General features: G+C 39.5%; 2 protein-coding genes across 2 annotated transcripts in view; one reads left to right on the plus strand and one right to left on the minus strand.

Annotated features, from left to right (window-relative positions):
* Positions 1-212: 212 nt before the first annotated feature.
* Positions 213-11,701, plus strand: csdc2b (cold shock domain containing C2, RNA binding b). Its single transcript, XM_028454664.1, has 4 exons — positions 213-345; positions 5,715-6,013; positions 9,869-9,991; positions 11,016-11,701. Exons 2-4 carry the CDS (start codon positions 5,832-5,834, stop codon positions 11,176-11,178), a joined length of 468 nt encoding a protein of 155 aa, XP_028310465.1. The 5' UTR covers positions 213-345; positions 5,715-5,831; the 3' UTR covers positions 11,179-11,701.
* A 3,426-nt stretch (positions 11,702-15,127) lies between these two features.
* pmm1 (phosphomannomutase 1) overlaps positions 15,128-17,137 on the minus strand; it is a 28,479-nt gene continuing 26,469 nt past the window's right edge. The window contains exon 8 of the mRNA XM_028454662.1: positions 15,128-15,922. Within this exon, the coding sequence (XP_028310463.1) occupies positions 15,806-15,922 (117 nt within the window). The 3' untranslated portion in view covers positions 15,128-15,805. The remainder of the gene's footprint in view (positions 15,923-17,137) is intronic.

The following is a 17,137-nucleotide window of genomic DNA, read 5'->3' on the forward strand; positions in this document are numbered from 1 at the left end:
ACGCAAGCAGCGACCACGTCAACATGATGGACTCTTCATCAGAGCGTCTGCAGATAACCGGAAGTCAAGTATGCGGAGAAAGTCATTTTCTGTTAACACGCACGCACGTACGCGCGGTCACATCACGCCATCGGAATCTCCACCAGCTGCGCAGACGCAGAAGATCCTCTCTCTCTCTCTCTCTCTCTCTCTCTCTCTCTCTCTCTCTCTCTCTCTCTCTCTGCCACATCAGGCTCTACGTCCGCCGGATTTACCAGATTTCCTTATTTAATCACTGGTTATATAATAATAATAATAATAATAATATAATAACACACACTGATCGTGTTTGGTTCCACCGATGCAGTAAGTAACGTGTCCGTGTGTGTGTGTGTGTGTGTGTGTGTGTGTCGCTTTGTTTATGGACGGATAACCTGTAATGTACATGCCATGGAAGCTCATATTTCATTAGCAGTTAATTATTTATCTGTGATCGATAAGAAGCTGTAGTCATATCGCTTTTATAAAATCTGCTTTTTTCTACTGCACAGGTTGTATATACTGTATCAGTATTTAATATACACACGTTTTAAATAGAACCAGTGTCATGTCTCTGTTCTGTTGTTTCAAAGTTTATGTAGAGAGTTACACAAGTTACATAAAACAAATAAATAGAGGAATAAAATCAAGTATCCACCATGTGCACGTAAGCACAACATAAGCGCTATACACAAATAATCAATACTGTCATGAATGCACTTATACCACATTTATTAATAAATAGATAAATAAAATCCTGAGTGTAAATCGTCAATAACCACATAAACGCACGTGATGCATCTGAATAGTGCAGATACATGAGACATGCTGGATATTAATCAAATTATTCACATTATTATTATTATTATTATCATTATTATAAATGATAATCTGTGTTGTTATTACACCTTTTTGCTGCCGTTTATAGTTTTTTTTTATTGCGGATTTGTAGAATAAACAGATCATCTATTTGGGAGCTCGTTGCTGACGTCACTAGGACACCACACACCGATGCAGCTGATATGACGTCACGCTGTGAGCATGCGTCACAATAGATGAGGAGTGAGCGTAGAGGAGGGGGAAACATGATACATATATATAAACCCAGAAAAGCCATCAGAATAGCAGTGATCTACTCTGTCAGCAGAGTAATCAGATTACAGGAGGAAAAGAAGGCCAAGGTCACCTGACCAAAACAACATTTATTCACAAGTGCTCTCATTACATTTTTGTAGATCTATAAAATCCAGTTTGATCCTATTTAGTTCTTCAAATATAGATGTTTGCTTTTTCAACAACAGGAAACAGGCGGATGCTCGGTGGAGCGTTGAGAAACATCACTTCCTTAAAACTACAAGGTCACGACCTTTATCTGTTTGCCATGTGGTTAAGCTGCAAACACGATGAATGATAATAAATATTAACAAAATACATCCTTTGTTGATGTTTAAGGAGGAAATCCATGTATCAGAACAGCGCTAGGCAGAAATAAAAACAATAGTAATAGTAATTGGTTACGTTGTTGTTTTGCAGCAAAAAAAAATAAAAACAAAAAACATGTCAGTCTTTCCATATAGCGTTTGTATGTTCTCCCTGATCATATATGGGCTCTTATAGTTACTGCTTCTGAATGGGTGAATTTACCTACCGTAGCACTAACCTTTAAGATTAGTAGAAGTAGTAGAAATGGAAGTCGAGCAGATTTGAAACTATAATCCTCACATTCATTACTTTTTTGCTCGGCGTATAAATCATGTTGTGGCCTGTTCTCGTATGGGATTGGATTTAGTGATTGTTGAAGCATTTCACAAAGGGTCAAGGTTCACTGCGGGTGGTCTCTTTTTCCTTCAAGCTCGGATCCTCTACCAGAGGCCTGGGAGCTTGAGGGTTCTTCAGTATGTTTACTGTTCCTAGCACTGCACTTTTCTGGACCGAGATGTCTGATGTATTTCCTGGGATCTGCTGTAGCCACTCTTCCAGTTTGGGGGTCACTGGCCACAGGCACCACTGATGCCTTCACCCTCCAGACCTTCTCCAACTCTTCTCTGAGCCCCTGGTATTTCTCTAGTTTCTCGTGTTCCTTTTTCCTGATGTTGAAGTCACTCGGTATTGCTATGTCGACCACAACGGCTTTCCTCTGCTCTTTGTCCACCACCACAATGTCTGGTTGGTTCTCCATTACCATTCTGTCCGTCTGTATCTGGAAGTCCCACAGGATCTTGGCTCGGTCATTCTCTACCACCTTTGGAGGTGTTTCCCACTTTGACCTTGGTGTTTCCAGCCCATACTCTGCACAGATGTTCCTGTACACTATACCAGCTACTTGGTTATGGAGCTCCATGTAAGCTTTCCCTGCCAGCATCTTACACCCTGCAGTTATGTGCTGGATTGTCTCATTGGCCTCTTTGCACAGTCTACACCTGGGATCTTCTCTGGTGTGGTAGATCTGGGCCTCTATTGCTCTGGTGCTCAAGGCCTGCTCCTGTGCAGCCATGATGAGTGCCTCTGTGCTGTCCTTTAGTCCGGCTCTGTCTAGCCATTGGTAGGATTTCTTGATATCTGCCACTTCAGTTATGTTTCAGTGGTACATCCTGTGTAGGGGCTTGTCCTCCCATGATGGAACCTCCAGCACCTCATCTTCTGTTCCCCATTGTCTGAGACATTCACTGAGTCATCTATTGGAGTCTTGTCCTTGATGTACTTATGGATCTTGGATGTTTCATCCTGGATAGTGTCTCTCACGCTCACTAGACCTCGGCCTCCTTCTTTATGGCTAGCGTACAGTCTCAGGGTGCTGGATTTGGGGTGGAACCCTCCATGCATGGTTAGGAGCTTTGGTGTCTTAACATCTGTGGTCTGTATCTCATCCATTGGCCAGCTTATTATTCCTGCAGGGTATCTGATTACTGGCAGGGCGTAGCTGTTTATTGCCCGGGACTTGTTCTTGCCATTGAGCTGGCTTCTTAGGACCTGCCTTACTCGTTGGAGGTATTTGGCCGTAGCCGCTTTCCTTGTCACCTCTTCGAGGTTGCCATTTGCTTGTGGGATTCCAAGGTACTTGTAACTGTCCTCAATGTCTACTATTGTTCCTTCTAGGAGTGAAACCCCTTCTGTGTGGACTACCTTCCCTCTCTTAGTCACCATCCAACCACATTTCTCTAGTCCGAATGACATCCCAATGTCTGCGCTGTAGATCTGGGTGGTATGGATCAGTGAGTCTATATCTCGCTCATTCTTAGCGTACAGCTTGATGTCATCCACGTAGAGGAGGTGACTGATGGTGGCTCCGTTCCTGAGTCGGTATCCATAGCCAGTCTTGTTGAATATTTGGCTGAGGGGGTTCAGACCTATGCAGAACAGCAGTGGGAACAGGGCGTCTCCTTGGAATATGCCACATTTGATGGAAACTTGTGCAAGTGGCTTGCCATTGGCCTCAAGGGTGGTTTTCCACGACCTCATCGAGTTTGCAATGAAGGCTGTTAGAGTTCTGTTTATGTTGTATAGCTCCAAGCATTCAATGATCCAAGTATGTGGGATTGAGTCGTAGGCTTTCTTGTAATCAATCCAGGCTCAGGTTAGTGTTTCGGGTTCTGCAGTCTCGAGCGACTGTTCTGTCTACCAGGAGCCGGTGTTCAGCACCTCTGGTATTTTTACCGATTCCCTTCTGAGCTGTGCTCATGTATTGATTCTTGTGCCCGCTTATCTTAGCCGCTATGATGCCAGACATGAGCTTCCACGTTGTGGAGAGGCACGTTATTGGCCGATAGTTGGATGGGACTGTACCCTTTGAGGGATCCTTCAGGATCAGGATTGTGCGTCCTTCGGTTAACCATTCTGGGTGATTCCCATCTCTCAGCAGCTGGTTCATTTGTGCTGCCAAACGCTCATGAAGTGCTGTGAGTTTCTTTAGCCAGTAGGCATGTATCATGTCAGGGCCTGGTGCTGTCCAGTTTTTCATACCTGAGACTCTTTCTTGGATGTCTGCCATTGTGATGGTAACTGGATTCTGTTCAGGGAGGTTGCTGTGGTCTTCTCTCAGAGCCACCAACCACTGTGCATCACTATTGTGTGCTGCCTCCTTCTCCCATATGCCTTTCCAGTAATGTTCAGTTTCCAGCCTTGGTGGGTCTGCTCTGCTATTGCTCCCCTGCCATTGAGCGTACACTTTTGGTGGTTGAGTTGTGAACAGCCGGTTTATTCGTCTGGCTTCATTGTCTCTCGTGTACCTCTTTAGGCGGCTGGCCAAGGCTTGGAGCCTTTGTTTGACAGTTTCCAATGCTTCAGGTATGGGCATCTGGGTGTACCTCTTGGGGACTTGTTTTTTCATTGCACCTTTCAGGGCCTCTGTCAATTGGCTCATTTCTCTCCACGCTGCCTTGATGTTAGCTTCCAGCCTTCTTTTCCATGGTGGGTATGTCATCTCATGATTGCTCTTACGATAGCCAAGTGTCTCTAGGATTACTGATGCTGTGAAGTATCAGCTCACTGGTTTCAGTGATGGTTGATGTGGGTATCGCTCTCAGAGCTGCATTCACATCTTCTGAGAGACTTTCTGGTGGTACTTCACTTAGCCTCTGTAGTTGGCTTTGTGGCTGCCTGGTGGACATTTTTTCCATGATCTTATTTTTCAGGTCAGTCGCTGCCTTGTTCAGTGTGATTGGGGTTTCGTACCCAATCTCTGGAGGAGAGTTGGTGTTAACTCCGCTCTGACCTGGCCGCTTGGCTCCACCTTGTTATAGCATTGGTGTTGTACCTCGTCAATCTGAAGTTGTGATAGCAGTTGCCTTTTGTGGATGTTGGAACAGTGAGTTACTACAGTAGGTGTTTTGCTGTGAGTTTGAACTGTGGGTTTCGTAGTAACCATTTCTCCCACATCCTTTGCATGTAGCCCCTCCGACTAGGGTTACTGGAGTAGTAGCATTCCAACAGAGCAGTGTTATCGCATCTCGCCCATTTCAGTCTTATATATATATATATATATATATATATATATATATTACAACAGTGTAAATAACTGCACCAGGTTTTCACATCCCATACTCAGCTTTCTCATAAACAGGGCTTTTAAATTAGGGCCACACAATTCATCGAATTTTAATTATAATAACGATTTTGGTTGCCACGATTAAATTGACCTGATTGACAGCAATATTTACATGCACTCTGTAATAGTGTATTTATTCAGTTAGCCTTTTGTACATTTTAAATTGTTGGAGTAATTGTTTGTTCATTATAATTATTATTTAAAGCTTAATATTACACTGTAAACTGTACACATGTTTGTTTAAAAGTAGTGCAATAAAAACACAGATTTTCCCCTAATATCATACATAATTGTGATTATGATCATGATTACATTATTGATCAAAATAATCATGATTATCATTTTGGCCATAATCTTGCAGCCCTATTTGAAATAATGAACACATTCACTGGGTGCTGTCATTTCCCACCAGTCTGTATTAGTTCAAATATGGTTCAAGTAAAACTGTTGATCTGCAAGAATCAACATGCCTTGATCTCTGATATATTTTTACTTTCACTCAGAGCTTTTGTTTCATAAAAAAAAAAAAGAAAAGTCTGATGAAAAATCTGCCTCAGAATTTTGTAAACTGACCCGTGAACAGGTTTGTTTGAGCTCAAGCCCTTCCATCGCACTACGTGATACATGACAAGTCTTTTCTCTTTCCTTACAGAGTGTGCACTTGACAGGCGTGAAGGGACAGCGCTGACCATAACCACAGACCCTGCATCTGCATACACATCTGTCTCATTCCCCCTCCTCCTCCTCTGTTCTCATCATCATCATCATCATGGCAGATCCAAGCCTCACATCACCCTCTGGGACCCCCCTGCGCTCACCCAATGCCTCTCTCACCCTGTCCTTCCCATTCCTGAGGGAGGGGAGCCGGGTGTGGGAGGAGAGGAAGGAACCATCACTGCCTTGTGAGCTGCCTAGCCCACTGCCAACCAAACGTACCCGCACCTACTCAGCGTGAGCACAGCACACTTATTTTGTAAAAGAGTTTTGTTTTAAGTCCTTGAGAGCCACAGTTCTGCAGATTGCTGACGTTGCATTGCTTCAACACGTCTGAACAGGGAGATTGTTAGGCCTGCAGTAGGGCTGGGCGGTATACCAGTTCATACCGAATACAGGTATATATTTTCATTATGATGTGAATTTTTAAAATACCGCCGTACCGGTGTATTTGATTACACAACTTTCAGAACGCTGCGCCGCGTTTCTGACCGGACCCTTTTCAACGTTGCACTTCTAAATAAGAAGGTAAACAGTAGCGCTCTGGTGTTAGTTACGGTGTAAATGGATAAGAACACTCACGGACACTGAGACACGGTAAGCTTAAGATGTCAGCAGTTCTGCAGTAATACACAAAAAGACTGCAATTTGTAATTCTTATAACGCGAAAATAAGTCGTGGTGAAGCTGCAAACAAAACGCTACATTATTCACCATAAGAAACACCACACCACTGAGTATGCAGCATTTAAAGCTAGAAATCAAGCTAATGCTAAAGCTAAGCTAGTGCGGCAAAGAGCCATTGGGCTGCTGTTGCAAACTTGTATTACTACTAGTGTGGAATTATTCTACAATATTCACTCATCATAACTCTCCTAAATCAATCTACTGCAGTAAATCCTCTCTCAACCAGTAGAAGATGCTGTGAACACCTGATTATATGTGAAAAAAAACCTTCATATACCGTGAAACTGTTAGAATTTTGAAAAATACTGATGATATTCATATTTGGTCATACTGCCCAGCCCTAGCCTGCAGCGTTGGATTGTGGCATCATTTTTGATTCAGATGTGTTGTATTAAGGAAACACCCAAAAAGGAGGCCAGTGCCTGCTTGTTTTTGAAGAACATCCCTGAATGGAATAAGCAGCTCAACATCAGAACTTCTAATATATACAGCGACCACACAGTCCTTATAAGATATGATAAGATAAGATAAGATAACCTTTAGTCGTCCCACAAGGGGACATTTGCACAGTTTCAGTAGCAGATAAATAAAATAAAAAAATAAAAACAGCATAATAATAAATAGAAGATATCTACACACATGAGCCTGTACACAGTACAGAGACAAAGAGGGAGAAAGGACGTTGCTCAATAAAAAACAGAATATATAAACAGAATATAAAAATATACAGTAAACTAGCTGACTGTCAGTGGATTGGCTGCCAATGTTCTGGTTATATACTCTGACAGCTGCAGGCAGGAAGGAGAGGCAGAATCTACTATATATATCTATAAAACATATAATATATATATAACATGTATAACACATGCAGGACTAAGGACCTTCAGGAATTTACCTCCTTAAACCTACTTGACTTTAACCTGGTGAAAATGCAGAAATCCATTCCTGATCAATGCCACCACTATTTTCTTTATATCGTCGCTGCAGCTGAGACAGCCACGTGGCTCCAGCATCCAGTGAGTCTGAGTAGGATAAGCATGTATTAAAGGTAGATGACATGATCAAACCTGTAATCAACACACAGTCTTTAAAATAGTGATACCTGTCCATTTGCAGCTTTGTAAATAAAGGGGATGCCTTAAAATAAATGACTCAAATCCCCTACAACGCATGTGTGCAGAGGTGGCAAAAGTACTAGTCTTCAGTGCTCAAGTAAAAGTATAGATACTTGAATAAAAAAATGACTGGTAAAAATAAAAGTACTGAAGTTGCTCCCTTACTTGAGTAAAAGTGAAAAAGTACATGCTACTAAATGTACTTGAGCATAAAAGTAAACCAGCAAATTCCATATCTTTTATTTTTTGAAGAACTTGTAGAAAACTGGTGCATGGAAACAAGTTAAATATGTTACTCTTTATGAACACCTGGAGAATTTAACACTCAGTTTAAATACAATTTGGAAATAAAATGCGTCAAGAAAAAGTGCAAATGCTCAATAAAACCCAGAGCAGCTTTGAGTTTAACATATTAATCTTGAAACTAAGGGACCTGTCTAATAGAAAAAAGCTCAAATTACCAAAATGTTGCGTCTTTACAGGTTGTGGCATTTATCTTTGAAGGTCTTAAAAGTGACAAGCTTATTTTTCAAATGTAATAAGTAGAAAGTACAGATATTTGTTTAAAAAAGTAAGGAGTAAAAGTACAAAGTCGCCAAAAAATAAATACTCAACTGAAGTACAGATATGAGAGAAAACTACTAAGTTACTACTACTTGTCACCTCTGCATATTTGTAACAAGTAAATGAGTAAAATTGTCCTCCATGTTGCATGTTGTGCATGCTTTGCTGTTGGAAACACACACGAGCACCAAAGACAAAAACAGGTCTGAACAGGAGATGTTCTCTCACTCTGCTGTCATGAAAAAAAGAGGATCAGATAAAAGCTGGTGTGCAGCAGATGATTGGTTGGCCCTGTCACACTCAACATCTGCATCAGCATCAGTAGGAACAGGGATTAGCACAGCTGCGAGGATACAGTAGAGGATTGTCTGCTTTAAATACAGTATGTTGTATTGTTACTAGGGCTGGGCGATATGGACCAAAACTCATATCTCGATATTTTTTGTCAAAATCACAATATACGATAGAAATCTCAATATTATTAACTCAATACAGTCTGACCAGAAAGACAATTCTGGGTTAAAGTTGCTGATGAAAAATGCCATACAGGCACATTTATTAACAAACATCTGCACAACATGTGCCACTTTCTCCAGCACGTGTGAGTGAGTTTTGTAGTGTAGCTTGTTTAGGGGAAGGTCTGGGTCAGCACACACTCACTAATCCATGTAACTGTGCTTTTCATGTTGTTCTGAGAAGTAACGAAGCGGTGACTTATAAAACGAGCAACACTAGGGGGAACAATGGTGGAAATGGAAAGTGCCCAAAATGTCTTAGAAGTGGAAAAAACTTAGTAATATAACAAAAATGCATTAAAAGGAGCAAAAAAAGGTGATTAAAATATGTTAAAATATGGCAAGTTTGGTGTAGTTGCAGAACAATTGTAAAATAATAAGCAAAAATAGGCTCAAATTGTTATTAAAAATATTCTTAGTTTCTTGAAGTATTTTAATACAAAATAAGGTATAAGATATATATCTCAGAAATTTGGAAAAGTTGTAAAGAACACAACGTTGTCCCTCTGAATGAGGATAAATGGATGTATATCACTGTAGCAAAACCATTATAAAGTGATTTTTTCATCATATTTCCATTTTAACTGTACTCTTTGAATTATATTAAATACTGGTATGATGTGATTTGTAATGTGTGATTGTATATTATTAAAATATATAGATATATTTTGCCAAAATAGAAAATGCGATATATCGTGACCCTTGTGTTTACCAACCCTAATCAGTCTACGCAGATGGCTGCCACCTCTGAACCTGGTTCTACTGGACATTTCTTCCTATAAAAAAGACAGAGGTTTTTTTCATCCCACTGTCACTAAATACTTGTTCATGTGGATGTTGTTGGGTTCTTTTTCTTACTATAGACTTTATATTTTGTTAAACGCACTGAGATGACTTTGTTGTAATTTGCGATATATAAATAAAGTTGAGTTGAATCACGATACATTACCCAGCTCTAATTGTTACTCCTGAGCTGAAGCTGTGGGTGTGTCCACAGCAGTGTTCTGACTGTTTGCTGATCACAGAGTTTGTTTCTGTGAGTCAGAGGATTAGTGCTCTCACCTCAGCTGCTGTTGTGTTGTGAGTGGGCGTTCATGGCTTCTTCTCACTCCTCTCTGTCGTCTCATGCCTTCAATGAATCTGGTCATGTTTGAAATACATCAAACTCTGTTTGTGTTGGAACAACAACCTTCTTTCCCTGTGTGTTCACAGCACTGTTCGTGCTCACTCAGGTCCAGTCTTTAAAGGTGTTTGTAAGAACTTCTCCAGGTCACAAGGTCACGGTTTCATCCGACCGTCGCACGGCGGCGAGGACATCTTTGTTCACATCTCAGAGTGAGTCGCACTGACACACGGCGACACATGACGTATGATCTTCTAAATTACTGAAGTTCAATTACATTTAATCACAATGACTGATCCTGAAATAAATAAGTTAATAAAAGTGAACCTTCCTCTTGTGTTATCTTTCTGTTAGCATCTCTAATGATAACGCTAATATCTATCATCTCATTTATTTCCTATCTATTGGTGACCTCGTTAGGCTTCCTAATCAATGAAAATATAGGTTTTAAGATTTTTAAAATGGTAAAATGTTGAAAGCTTGATATGAAACACATTTTAATAATAACTACATATATGTAGAACTATAACATGGTTCCTCAGTTTTATGTAAAATTATAATTGACAAATTTTATAGAATTTTCATGGCAATTACAAAGTCAATTATCTGAACTCAATTACAATGATGACAGTAACAGATTTCTTAAATTACAATTATAATTACACCAAATTGTAATTAATGATTAATTATGCGATTACAATTATATTTGACCTTAACCCTGCTGCTTACTAGTAAATAGCACCTTTATCTTTTCATTCAGCGTTGATAATTATATTCTATATTAAAACCCAGTGAGGGACACAAGTCAGAAATGAGCAATAACTATAAACGTTTTGTACATCACACATTCTATTCTATTCTATTCTATTCTATTCTTCGCAATGAAAAATAATCGGATTGATGGTAGTGAGAATAATTACAGAATTCTCAGCACAATATTTGTGAATTTAATGAAGCTACTGTACAGTATGTGACCTCAAACCTATGGCGCCCCCTGTTGGTTGCAGTGTTAAAGTTCACCCACAAAGCTTGTGCAGGTGTGGATCAGAGCATCATAAAACACCAGCTCCTCTATGTTTTGTGCAAAAATAAAAACACAAAGAAAAGTAATCTGATTGTGTTAATAACTCACCAGATTATTATTATTATTATTATTTCACCTTACAGTATTTAAGTAGGTAACACAGATGGCCCAAGACATAATTAACATTGACTCTTCTAACTTTGCTCTTTCAGCATCGAGGGAGAGTACGTCCCAGTTGAAGGCGATGAAGTCACATACAAAGTGTGTCGAGTTCCACCCAAAAACCTGAAGGTTCAGGCTGTGGAGGTGAAGATTACACATCTGAACCCTGGGACAAAACATGAGACCTGGTCTGGGCAGATCATCAGCTCATAGGGTGGAGAGCACATCACTCACATTACTATACTTTTTATTTCTATTTTCACTGGAGTGGACGCTTTTCACTCAGACATCTAAAAAGAATCAGTATTATTATCAGTATTGACCCTACCTGGTGCTTCAGATTGATCGTATCGTTCCTCTTAATGTCAGAAAGCCATATCAAAGGAGTAACAACATCACTTTAAATCACACGTGTCAAACTCAAGGCCCGGGGGCCAAATCTGGCCCTTTAGAGTATCCAATGTGGCCAGCAAGTGAAAGTAAAAATTTCCCACTAATTCAGCTGTACATATCTCAGTTTCTCCAAAACACAAATTCAATGACACAAAACATGCAGGGCTCACAGTTTTCACATGGTGAATGATAAATTATAGTGCGTTTATCCCTACACTAAAGTAGTCTCAAAGCACTTTACAATATCAACTCATTCACTTATTCACACACCAGTGGGACTGTGCTGCCGCAGGTCGCTGGTCAACCACTGGGAGCAACTTAGGGTTCAGTGTCTTGCCCAAGGACAGTTCGACGCATAAACAGGTATAGACTGGGATCGAACCCTCAACCTCTGCCATCATACTTTATATCACATGATGGCAGTTTTTTTTTTTAAATGTCACGTTGTTGAAAGAACTCCTAATATTTCCAAAACCTGAAATTTTCCTAAAATCATTTGACATTTTTTTCCCCCAAATGAAATAAATATTGATATTTGAAGTGAAGATACTGCAGGGACTGATATCCATCACTTGTTGCTTGGATATTGTCCGTGCCTTACATACTGTATGTATCAATCATATATCTATAATCTGTGGGAGGTCTGTATTTGGCCCCTGAACTAAAATGAGTTTGACACCCCTGCTTTAAATGGTTGATTTGGTCTAATTCTGAGATGTCTGTGTAGCCAAAGCTCTTCCCTTTGGGATCAGTTTGTTGTGCATGTTAATTACACATTTATCTATCGCTTCAAATCTCAGCACAACTCTTGTTTAATTCTTCCAGGCGTGTTTTTAAGGAGGGTCTAAAGAACTTCATGTATGACTGTAGCAGGCACTGATGTTGGACGACATGCAGAGAGCGCTTTTACTTCCTCTCTCTACGTGGTGGTTGTTCATTTGTTTTCAGGGTGACTTTCAGAATCACAACAATAGGTCATAGAACTCTGTGTGTGGAGTGTATGACTTCATATAAACTACTGAACATGCTGATTTCAACACATGGTTAATGTAGGCGTGACTAAAAAGGAGCTGACAATGTCAATTCATTTCAGCATTAAAAAGCATTCCTCTCACCCTGTCAAGACATCACATGACCCTGCTTGGGAAAATCAGCTCGCCTCCTCATAACATGGTGTAGTAGTGGCGTACGTATGCACTTTTTAAATTACATTTTCTACTGATTTTCAAACAGTTTGGTTTGTTATAAAAGTCAGAAGTATTGTCATAACTGCACCAATGGATAATTATGTTACACTCACAGTCAAAAGGTTGGGATCACCTACTTACAGTATGTCTCTATTGGACTTTTGATAGGTGCAACAAATACACACACACGCACACGCACACGCACACGCACACACACACACACACACACACACACACACACACACAAGGTATTTATGTCAAATCAATATATGAGCTACTAAAACTCAGAATGGCAACATGAGATAAATGTATACTTTTTTAAAAGGAATATTACTGTTATAAAATAATTTAAATTATTACATGTTTAGTTTAAACAAGTAATAACTCAAAATATTGTATTATATTAGTAATATTTAATAAATGTGAAATTTATTTGCAATGAAAAATACATACAAGATTTCCCTTTACAAATATACATCAATAAAAGTTGCATGTGTAAATCCCTAGAAGAATTATAGACTGTGGACATATACACATGGAGAAATCAGTAATAATAAATAACATTTATTACATGAGGATACTTTACATGATACTTTAAGAATAACCACATTAAAATAGTTATAAAACATTCAGTGACTGGATAAACAAGCATATTCTAAATAACAATCTTGCAATACTATGAAGTCAGCCCTGTTCTTCCTTTGGAACAGGACCTTATTGTACATACAGTATGTTACAGGTGATTAGAGCATCCGTAGGCTGCACCAAGTCTGGCATCTTCAAGCCAAACAGTTTGTAAATCCAGATTTCAACGAGATGAGAGTATTTAGGTTTGTGCAGATTGTTCACCTTCCCTATGTTACCACAGACTCTATCAGAGGTTTACCTGTGGTAAGATGGCCACCAGTAATGTCTTTAAAGACATGTAGCCTTTATTATACATATCTATGTTTATGATGAAGACTCAATGGATTTTACAGGAAGCAGTGACATTTGAGAATCACTAAAAACACACACAGATCAGTTTGAACCCTTATGACAACTGTGTTCATTTCTATCTTTTAGTTTTATCTTTATAGAAGACTTTAAGTTATTGTTGGTCTTCATTTTATTATTCTTAATGCCAGTTTGCTCTAAAGTTTTTTTGGCTAAAATATAAATATGAAACGGATAGTCATTGTTTGCAGCTCATGAAACCACGTTAGCTGCAGTAGCATCAAACATCGTCTCACACATTGATACAATAACCTAATCATTTTTTTAATTAATTGACAAAAATGTAAAAAGCTCTTTGATTCACTGTATCGTAGCTCAAACTGCGTCAGGGTCAGGTGGTCATAATGTTGGGTTATTTGCCTCAAAATCTTTATTAGTTGATTTGTTCATGTTTTTTTTTTTACTTATTTACTGCAAACTGTCACAATATTTTCAGGTCAATTCACTTTGTTGTGTGAAAGTTTTTTTAATTATCAGTAAAATAAACTTTTTGTGAACACGACTACATATTTGGTGCCAACGGACTTCACTGTTACTTTGTGTTTGTGGTTTAGCCTCTGTGTTGTGTCGCATATTTTTTTTAATTATATTTCTTCTTCTTTGTTTCACACAAAAGGACACTTTGCACCGTTTCCGTGTGGATGAACCACTGTAGATAATGTCAATAATTCCTTCTTCTGAGCCTTGAAAGAACATTAAAGCATTTTATGATTCACATGTTTTGGGAAGATGTTTATTTTTTTTGTTGGCTGTGATAAAAAAAAAGAGAGGATGAGGAGAATGGATGGAAATGTCCTTTTATGTTCATGAATGACTATATAACGAGTCAAGTATAAAATCCCATTGAGGGAAAATAAAAATATGTCGCTGGAAACCTACTTTGATAAAAGTTAATGTCACTGATGACAATAGAACAATTGCTGCTGCTCCTGGTTTCACATCCAGCTGTTTAATTGATGTAACTTAAATTACCTAAAATATGTAAATTATAATTATTGGACTGTTTAAACACTAGATAAATTATAGTAGATAGTGGTTTATCAGTTTGTAAAGGTGATACCATCTATTTAAAAAGATTATCAAACCGTTTTTACATCTAAGACATTCGTTAATTACATTTTTAGCTGCAACAAAATGGTCAATTATAATAAACGACTTTTCAAAAAAAACACCCAGTGCATAGAAAAGACCCAACTCTGTCAGTTCACTGCTTCTGTTTCTGCTAGCTTATAAAGTCACTGCAATATCTCTTCTGATATACATTGACATCTACGAGTGAAACACAAACTTCATTTCTTTCTTTCCATTAGCTTTGAGACAAACAACGATGCAGTGAATAAAAGAGGACAAACCGTTACTTCCAGTGTGTGGAACGTTCCCTCTTTTCATCCCACAAATGAAATGAACTCCTCCCTATGTGGGAGAGAACAGAACTATACCAAAAAATAATCTTACTGCATTATCTATTAAAGGTCCTATATCATGTAAATCAACTGTTTTGAGTTTTTAACCTTGTTACAATGTTAATTCCTCACCATAAACACCCCCAAAGTATTATTGGGCTTCCATCCTGCATCTCTGAGAAATCCTCAATAATCCTGCTCTCTGAGCTGCTTCTCTGTCCTCTTCTGAAAAACGAGCGGTTCAAATGCTAGTGACGTCACTAGAATTATGAACCGCCCCCTCCAGGAAGTGCCTGCTGCTGGTGCCACCCTTCCACAGTGAAAACTGCAGTGTAGGCACCCAGGGAGCAGACATCATGTCACCTTTGACTTGATCTGACGTGTTTGTGACCCAAAGCGACGCAATGGTTGAGGTGATAAACATGCTTACTAATGAATAATCATGTGCAGGCAGCAAACAGCTCGTTGGTCAGAAAGTGAGTTTTCAGAGGCTAAAACTCTGGAAAAACGGCACGTTTGGGAAAATAAACCTCAAATACTATGTTTTTGGGGTTCTTAGAACAAATGAAGATGGGTGAAAAATGCATGATATCAGACCGTTAAAATACTGGATCTCAGGGGTTTTTTTGATTAATTTGACATCACATCACATCTTCTGTCGTGTTTCATAAAATCTTTCAAACATAGTAAGACCTAAATATGGAGTGTCCCTTTAAAAAAATCCAGCTTTGTTGGATACGAACAGAGTCAGTGGTCGTATCGGTGCCTTTCAGCAGTTCATTGGCCAAGGGCACTGGTCAACCTGCCAGCAGAAGAAGCCCAGATGGGCCTATGGCTAAAAGGAGTCTAAGAGTCACAGCACTATTGAGGCGAGGCATCAAAGAAAAGTTCTCGACAGAGTCGTGCTGTGTCCTCTGGAGAGTAGACGGTGAAGCCGATGGTTCGTGGGTCGTTGAAAATTTCATAGTCGTTTCCACCCTGAGGAGAGATTTAGTGACGTTAGTAGAAAACATCACAGAGCGCGGATCAATGCATTGCTACCATTGTAACTGCTAAACGAGACCATTTCACAATGAAAATCTAATGTGAGCTTCACACTGGTTAGCTACACATAGGGTTGCCACCTTTCAGAAAAGAAAATAAGGGACAAATGGGGCCGTGAAAATAGAAACATTTTGACATAGAACAGTGTTTCCCAAACTTTATTTCCCCATGTATCCCTTAGCTCATGTTATACATTATTTATTTGTGTCTGCAGGCTCGTCTAAACTCTTTCCTGTGTCTCGTCCCACATTAACCTTGAATGTAGGCCATTTTATTCATGTATTTATATATTTAATGTTAACCTATCAGTATGATTTGTTTGTTAAAAGCCCATACATAATATGACTATTTATATTGCCTAACACTACTGTAATAATAATCATTCAATTTTTTTTTTTTTTTTTTTTTTTTTTTTTCTTTTTCACCTTGTCTGCACATGCTGTTGAAGGTTAACACTACAAGAAGTGCAATCTTTTAACAGGAATGCATATTTTATTATTGCAATTAAATAAATGAATTTATTTCATTGCATAATTGTGACCATCACCAGCTCTCCCTAGGGAAGGGTAAATACTTTATTAAAGGGAGGATGTAAAAAAGAGAGGGCAGTGTTACACCAGGGTGAGGGGGGTGGGGGGGGGGGAGTTAATAGGGAGGAGGGATACAAGATAGGAAAACGAATGGGTGGGGAATAGTCAATAAGTTTCAAGTGATGTGATGTGAAATTGTGGTTGTGTATATTGTGCTTATTGTTGTGTTATCAAGCCAGTCTGGTGACCAGTGTGCGGCTTAGGAATAATGGTGGTGGCTGTGAGCAGAGGAGGAAGTGAGTGGAAGTTACATAAAACAGGTATTTGGGAACAACGTGTCTATGGTTGAGCCCAGTATGAGTGTTATCCCACAGCCCGAGGCCAGTGCGTCCATGACAAATGTGATTCCAAGAGCCGCTACTGCAAAACCCATGAGCCGCCCCCGGGCCCGAAGAAGCAGTCGGGCCAGCAGAAAGAGCGAGAGATCTAGGGGCCCCCGGCGACCACCCCACGGCCAAGCAGCCCCCCGAACGCCCCCAAGGTCCCAAGCCGAGAGGCTGCCATTGCCCCCCCCATACACACCTGAAAAGCCCCCAAGGAGCCAAGGACCCAGCGCACC

The sequence above is a fragment of the Gouania willdenowi genome, chromosome 8 (genome assembly GCF_900634775.1).
Source record: "Gouania willdenowi chromosome 8, fGouWil2.1, whole genome shotgun sequence".
Lineage (NCBI taxonomy): Eukaryota > Metazoa > Chordata > Actinopteri > Blenniiformes > Gobiesocidae > Gouania > Gouania willdenowi.